The sequence below is a fragment of the Buceros rhinoceros genome, unplaced genomic scaffold (genome assembly GCF_000710305.1).
Source record: "Buceros rhinoceros silvestris isolate BGI_N320 unplaced genomic scaffold, ASM71030v1 scaffold13162, whole genome shotgun sequence".
Classification (NCBI taxonomy): domain Eukaryota; kingdom Metazoa; phylum Chordata; class Aves; order Bucerotiformes; family Bucerotidae; genus Buceros; species Buceros rhinoceros.
In genome coordinates this window covers 3,360-11,114 of record NW_010399527.1, presented here as the reverse complement: position 1 = coordinate 11,114, position 7,755 = coordinate 3,360, and the positions used below count along the sequence as shown (strand labels likewise).

General features: G+C 40.0%; 1 protein-coding gene across 1 annotated transcript in view; it reads left to right on the top strand.

The window, feature by feature from the left end:
- LOC104489366 (tyrosine-protein kinase RYK-like) overlaps positions 1 to 7,549 on the top strand; it is a gene marked incomplete at both ends in the record, with an annotated part of 17,602 nt that extends 10,053 nt beyond the window's left edge. The window contains 3 exons of the mRNA XM_010131517.1: positions 1,205 to 1,305; positions 4,121 to 4,246; positions 7,463 to 7,549. Of these exons, the coding sequence (XP_010129819.1) occupies positions 1,205 to 1,305; positions 4,121 to 4,246; positions 7,463 to 7,549 (314 nt within the window). The remainder of the gene's footprint in view (positions 1 to 1,204; positions 1,306 to 4,120; positions 4,247 to 7,462) is intronic.
- Positions 7,550 to 7,755: the final 206 nt, after the last annotated feature.

Genomic DNA, 7,755 nt, shown 5'->3' with positions numbered 1-7,755 from the left:
AGAGCGGACTTGGCTTTTTTAAAGTAAATCTTACTTCAAAGCTAACAGTGGTCCTTGAGGGCATCACCTAAAAATCCTACAGGGATGGCTGTCACTGCTCCACAGCAGCCCAAGAAGCAAATGGAACGTTGATTATTTTGCAAGGCAGAAACTTAAACCCAATCTCTCCTTTGTTCTCCTGATACAGTCAGCAGAAGAGGAGAAGCTTTTAAATTTCAAAAAGGGCGGGGTGGGGGTAGGGATGTTTCTGTGTGTTTGAGACAGAGATCAAAAAAGCTCCTTCTGGCTCTTCCATCTGAGATAATAACAGGTACTGCCTTTGCCTGCAAACTTTCTTGCCTGTTCTTAGGCTGTTACAACTTCTTAGGCTTCTACAACTCTTTTTGTAGGATTTTATCTGTAAAGATAAGACAGAAGACATCCTGCTATGGTTTAAGCTATGTTTTGCCTGTCTCTTGAATACAATGTGCAGTCATAGTCCTTCTACCTAAAGAAGTTATCTCAAAAGCACATTGCAAGTGACCCCGGAAGGGGAACAAGTGTCCTTGGAGAGAAGAATGACAAGGTAGGCTAGGGCAGTTCTGTCTGTAAAAGAGAACTGAGGCAGGTACAGTGGTGTAAGGCAAACAACCATTTGCAGGTGTGAACTAGGGAATATGTTTTTGATACTTGCTACTGCAGAGGAACTCTAAAGGGGAGCAGATGAAGCTAGCAGCTGTCGTGGCCAGAGCGAGGAAGAGGAGATCACTCTGGCTGAAAAAGCTAGTTAAGCTGTGCGAAGTGTTACGGGTGTGCCTCAGGCTGCAGCTTTCAAACTTTTGTAGTTGTTGTTGATTCTTAGTGGGATGTTGGTACCGTGAAACAAATGCATACTAGTCTTCTCTGGAATATAATAGTTTCGGTTTTTCTGGTATGAAAGGGTGGTTCTTGGAATAAATGTTTTGTAACCTTGTTTTTTCAAAAGTGGTGAAAAAGTACTGGAAAATTGAGCAAATTCTGCAAAATAGGAGGAACTTGTTCACACTCAAAAGATGGAAGTGCTAAGATTTTTTTGAGATACCTGAAATACATTTTAATGTGTGAGAGACTTGAAAAATACCATTCTTTCAAAGTCTGTCCTGGAAAATCTTCTGATTTTAAGTTAATTTTGAATTTATTACAGTGGCAAGCAGTCATGTTCATGTCCATTTTTGTTTTAAAACAGCATTAGTGATGGCAGTAGCTCACAAGGTTTATCCCAACCTTCCACACAGACAACACAGTACTTGCGAGCCGACACACCAAACAACGCGACACCAGTAACCAGTAAGTGTTAATCTAATTACAGACCTTGGCAACAGGCTCTGCTTTTTGTATTTGGTGATAGGGGTGACACCAATTTAATATCAAGTAGAGAAAAGCATGAATAACCTCCTGGCTCTGTCAGTTTGCCTCTCAAGTTTATGTGGTGTGTGGTTTTATCCAGCCATGCCGTAGTCAAGACCCAGGCCTCCTTTAATACTGGGTCTCAGAAGTCATCAAGAGCATTACACTGTTTTGTCCAGTCTGTGAAGCATCTGTTCTCTAAACACTGGAAAGAAGCTGCCTTATGCAGTTGAAGCAGAGGGTGGTATAGAGCTGGAAGAGACAACAGCAAGTGGAAGTATCCACCTAGCCTTAGGATCAGTTACTGAGTGGAGACCAAGGCAAGCAATGTTATGAGCATGTATTGCTAATTATTCTTTGTTATTCTTTTGATCTTGTTGCTTTAACCTGCGGTGTAAATGAACAGCGGAAAAAAATCCTTGCAATGGATATATTCTAATCTTTTTTTGTTTACAGCTTTGCTTGAAAGAACATGAAATAGTTAAGGAGAGCAGTGAATTAAAAGGAAGAGAGGCAGTGGTTTATATACTCTGTAATAGACTGATATGTTAATTGATACTAGCTATGTTCTGTGTTAATTCTGTAATCGCTGAAGGCATTTATCTGCAGAAGGTTTACTCCTCCAATTCTTGCTTATCTTCTCTAGTGGAGGGATATGCCATATAGCATCATTTCAGGGAAGGCACTGCTCAGGCTGTAAGGAAGCTGGGCAGTGTAGGGACATACTTGGCGTGCAGTTCCGGATCATTGGACTGATCATGAGCCTTTCCCTTGCACTGGCTTTTATGCTGCTAGGCTGCAAGACAATTCAGGGAGCTGAGCCAGTGAAAAACTGGCTTATTTTGTAGAGTGATGGATTTTTGGTTGACCTGAGTCTCTAAACTGGCTTGTAGCCTAGCTGTATGAGCAATGAGATTTGTGCTTTGAGGGTATGGGTCTAGAAGACTGAGCACTGGAAGAAGGCAGGACTTAGCCCAAACTCAATTGGCTTGAGCTAATGCTGGAGCACCTACCTGCTTTAAAAGATCTAAAGTGAAGTAGGAGTTTATATGACAAAGTGAGAAAAATCAGGGAGTTCAGCCAGAGGAGCAAACTCTCTCTGTTAAAACAGTTTTTGTCAATAGAGTGGGAACTGCCAAGCTGAAATAGTAACCTAGCACCCTTTTCAGAAAGTGTAAATTAAATGGTTCCTGTTTTCATCTACTGCCACCAGGGTTTTTTTTTTCTCTTCTGTAATGCTCAGTAGAATCATAGAATCATTTAGGTTGAAAAAGATTTAGTAGCGACACAGACCATCCCGATTCATGAGGGTGCACTGCAGAAATGTTGTGATTACTGTCAGCCCTACTGTGTTTTCCTGCTTACTCCTCATGGATGGAGACAGGTATTTACCCAAGATTGAACTGTAACTTTGGGAAAGTTTTGGGTTTCTTCTGAATTGTACTGTATCTCCCTAAAAAAAAAACAACAACAAAAAAAAACCCAAACAAAAACCTCAAAAGGATCTCTTTTTGTTATCTGAGTTCATCTTTCTCTTGCAAAGAGGTGCCTTTAAAATTTATTTAGTAACAGCATTAATTAAAAAACCGTATATGTTTCCATGGAGTTTGGAAGAGACCTTAGCATGCAGCTAAATCTTGATCTGGTTTTCCCTTCTTGCCACCCAAAGTCCCTCCCCAGGCTTTTTTTTTTTTCCATCTCTTATATAATCTTGTGCTGCTGATGTCTTGTCAACTTCAGGTTTTTAGGTTGGCCCTCTAAGTGACACTGTTTGGTTAATTGATCTGGGTTTCCCCTTGTGCCACCCAAAGTCCCTCCCCAGGCTTTTTTTTTTTTCCATCTCTTATATAATCTTGTGCTGCTGATGTCTTGTCAACTTCAGGTTTTTAGGTTGGCCCTCTAAGTGACACTGTTTGGTTAATTTGAATATGATCCCTCGAAACTCATTACTGAGCCTCTGGCAAAAGGGAGTTGGATCAAGCCCATAGTGATCATTAAACCCTCCTCACTTTGAGGGTGGTAGCCGCTGTGCCTAAATGACACTTGTTTGCTGTGTTCAGTTCTTGTTGTTTCAGAGTGTCTCTTACCTGTTTTGAGACACCCCTGATAGTACAGGAAATGGTGAAAATGGATGTAAGAAGAAAAAAGGTTGGATGCATGAAATAAACAAGAACATTCTTAGTCCTCCCACAGTCGTATTAACTTTGCCTTCAGTAACATCTAAATTAAGAAAAAAAGATCATGAAAGTAATTCTCAAGATTTCTCTAAAAATTCATAAACTTGTATAAAAATAGCCAGGCCTTTCTGACTATCTTACTGTATCCAGATGTCTAGAAGTGCCAGAAGAGGGCACTGGTCGTTTTGGTTACCTCCTGCTGGGGTGAGGCATCTTCCTCACTCCAGCAACTCTTCTCACAGTCTCTGACTGTGGTCTTTATTTCCTCATTGTCAGGGAAGTGCAGTGTCATGTCAATCAGCCTCAGTACGTAAGGAGTTTTGTTTACTTGGTGTTAATAATGAAACTTGATTGCATGACACTGTGTAGAATTCCTGTGTGATTTTTTTTTTTCCTGCAGTGACTGCTTTTGTGTTTGTTTAATACTATAATCTTTTTAAGATTAATACATAATCTTTTTAAGTACATGTTGCTTGCATATCTCTATACCTGTAGGTGGTGCTGAGGTGAAACAATGTGCTTATGTTCTCGTTATAAGGGTATTCATATTGGTTTGTTTGGCTCTGCTGGCTCCTCAGGTTATCCTACATTACGGATAGAGAAGAATGATCTTAAAAGTGTCACTCTAATGGAAGCAAAAGCTAAAGTGAAGGACATAGCCATCTCCAGGGAGAGGATAACTCTAAAAGATGTGCTCCAAGAAGGTATTTACAGGACTCCAACACTTGTCTACAACGTGGTGTATATATATATATTTTTTATAGGTAGATTTTTCTGAAATTAATCACAGATGACGTTTCTGATCTTCATAACTTTGGTGGAGAAGGAGAATAATGAATGATGTTTGCATTTGGGGTGTGGGAGGGTGGGGAAAGCATTTTCCAGAATTCATTAGAATGCGGGAACAACTATGTTAAGTAAATCATTCAGCTTGTCTGTCTTAATAATCTGGTCCTTTAAATAAAGGAAAGGGTTAGGTGGCTAAGGAATGAGGTAATCAGTTGGGGCTGTAAGTGGCAAAGTAACTCACTTCTGTAAGTTACTGCAAGAGAGCTCTTAACAACAACAAAAATCAAACAAAAAAACCTAAAGCCTGCAGAACCGTCAGTTGCCTAAACTCATCTCAATTTGATAGCTTCTGATTTGGAAATTCAATCAGCAGATGCAACATTTACAGCTCTAATATGCAAAATTCAAATATTACCTGATTCTTTTGATTTGTTTAATGTTTACTTTGGAAGTCTTCATGCACAATGTAAATTGGTTCTTGTTGATACTGAATTTGGGAAATAGGCTTAAATATTTGGTGTGGGGGGGAGGTTGTCATTCATCTTTGTTGCTGCAACTTCAAGTCTCTGTACTGTAAGCCTGATGAGAAGTCATACTTCTCAAACCTAGAGATCCGAGCTACTCATCCTTTGGAGGCAGAACTGCTAAATGCTTTGCATTACTATCTGAAAAACAATTGGAGGGTGCTAACTCTCCCCATTTAATGTCTGCTTCTAAATTTCTGTGGAGGTAGCTTTGTGCTCAGCTCCAGCTGGGGTTCTGCAAAAAGCTTCCTTTGTGTGCGGGACGTGCTTTGTGTTCCTTTGTCCTGTCTGTTGCCTGTAGCTGTGATGTCATCCGATCACTAGAATTGACTCAGTGTTCCAGCAACACTTCAGTGTTTAGGACCAAGTGACAGAGCTGCCCCATTCTGCGAGATGCAGCTTTAACAGCTGATGAATGCAATGTGGATCCAGTTCATACTGGGTTCATACCATTTTTCTTGGCCTCCAATTGCTATTGGAGTCTGTCAAAATCTTCAAAAGTTAGTCAAAGGACTAGAAAACAAGTCCTGATGAACAAAAATCAGTTTTAGTTCAGGATCATAGTGAAGTTGAGCCTCTTCCGTCAAAGAACAAAAGATCTTCAGGAGGAAGAAGCGAATAATAAAAATGTCTGCATAAAATTGTGAAGAATTCCTAAGTGCTGCCAATGGAACTTAAACAGGCTTTATAGACCTTGGCTAGAGATTCATTATAAACTTCCAAGTAGCTTGCATAACTTAACCTTCTTTAACATTTCAATAATTTAGGAGATTGTGGTTCTGCTGTAGTGTAACCAGTTGGAAAGTGCAAAGCACCAGGTCTGAGAGCACGCACAGGAAGAGGGATAGGTAGGGGCCTTTTGTATTGCTGAGCTTGCGCAGCACCCGATACTGAACCTGCTTCAGTCTTGTACTGTAGTAAATGTAAGACAGAGCTGTAGGTGTTTTAAAGTTTCTAATGGAATAGTTATGCTTTAGCAAATGGAGCAGATGTTAACATTGCAGATGTAAGTGGACTTCTACCATTTTCTGATGAAGTAGAGAAATGGCTTAGATGTTCATTGTGGAATATAAACACCACAATGTGTAAAAGAGCCCAGAGGAGAGCGAGGCAGAAGTAGCGTGTTCACATTGCTGTCTCTAGATGTTACAGCACGCTGGTGACTTATAGTTCCTGCTAAGACACTGGACTGCATGAAAACTACATTATAGTCTTAACTGCCTTTATATGCTTCCCCATTCTCTTTAATTCCAGCATTTACAAATAGGTAGAGAGCTTGATACCATGTCAGGTTTGAGTACAAGATTCTGTCTTCCTTTTTGTCGTTTACATATATTGGAAATGGATATTTAAGGAACTTTCCTGATGTCTTCAAGAACCAAGATAGTAGGGGGTTTGTTTACTGTTAAATAATTCATGTTGTATATTTGTGGTAGCCCTGTAGTCTCCTGAGTTAAACTGTTTCTTAGTGAGATTACAATTTGAAAACCCCTGTCTTGGAAGTTTTACTTGCAGTCTCAGGGTAGATGATAGAAATAAAGAATAGTTTAGGTTGGAAAAGGCATTTAAGATCATTGAGTCCAACTACTAACCCAGCACTGCCAAGTCCACCACTAAACCATGTCCTGAAGCACCACATCTACATGTATTTTAAATACCTTCAAGGATAGTGACTCCACCACTTCCCTGGGCAGCCTGTTCCAATGCCTGGCATTCTTTTGTTGAAGAATTTTTTCCTGACATTCAACCTAAACCTCCCTGGTGCAACCCTGTTAAGTATTTAGAAACCAAATGAGACTGACACTTCATGCCAGAATACGTACAACCAGCCTAAGGCAGTCCTGTTAAAGGTTCTTCAACCTAATCAGACAGGACAAATCAGTGGGAAAGGGATGTAGCATATGAATGGAAGATATTGGTGCTATGGTAATAGTGTTAACAGAAAAGTGTTGCCAGCCTGAGTTATATAAAAATTAATACTCTGTGTGTACCATGCTGCTGTTGTCTTACTCCAGCTGTTCAATTTAGTTCCTCTTCTTGCAGTAGCATTGTTAAAATTTTGTGAAAGGAAAAACACTGGAGAGCCTCAAACAAAGCCCCGAAGAAACCCAACACCTTCCAGCTGAGGTGAAACATTTGATACTGTTCTTTTATGGTTGTCCGAAACAAGTATTCCCCTGTGAAAGTTTCCAAAAAACATTTCATATTCGTGAGAAGTGTTTTGACCGTAGCATTCCAGATTGGCCGGGTGAGAAAAGGATGGAGCCGCAGTTTTTAGTGCAGACAGCTGACAAAGACTGAACTGCCACAGAGAAACACATCATTAGCATTGATACTTAATTTAGCTAAGGCTATAACTAAGGCTCCCCCTAAACTTTTCAGCATTTGCTGCATATAGTTATGAATCCACCTCATGCGAGAGAGGTGGTCGAGCATGTATTGTTGACTTAATAGAGCATTCAGGACTTATGCTTTAACTGCGTTGTTTCTAGCTTTCTGCTGGTGCTGATACGTTTGAAGGTAATGTTTTCTGAATAGATACTAAATTCTGTTAATGTTACCAGTGTATTTTAACCACATAGTTTTCATTGTATGTTCTGTTCATAGGCACCTTTGGGCGCATTTTCCATGGGATTCTAATAGAAGAGAAAGACCCCAGTAAAGAGAAACAAGTTTTTGTCAAAACTGTTAAAGGTATGTTTACCTAAAGGAGTGGGTTTGTTTCCAGTTGTTCGGATTGTGGTGCGTGCTGAGTGTATTTAAAACCAAACCTCTCCTCCCCAAAATATGCAAATGGCTACTGCTTAAAAAGCAAAAGCGATTTGGATGCTCTCTTCATCCAGAGAGAACAAAAATCTTATATGAAAGGAAAGTGTGTGTGTTCTCCACCAGCCACTTCA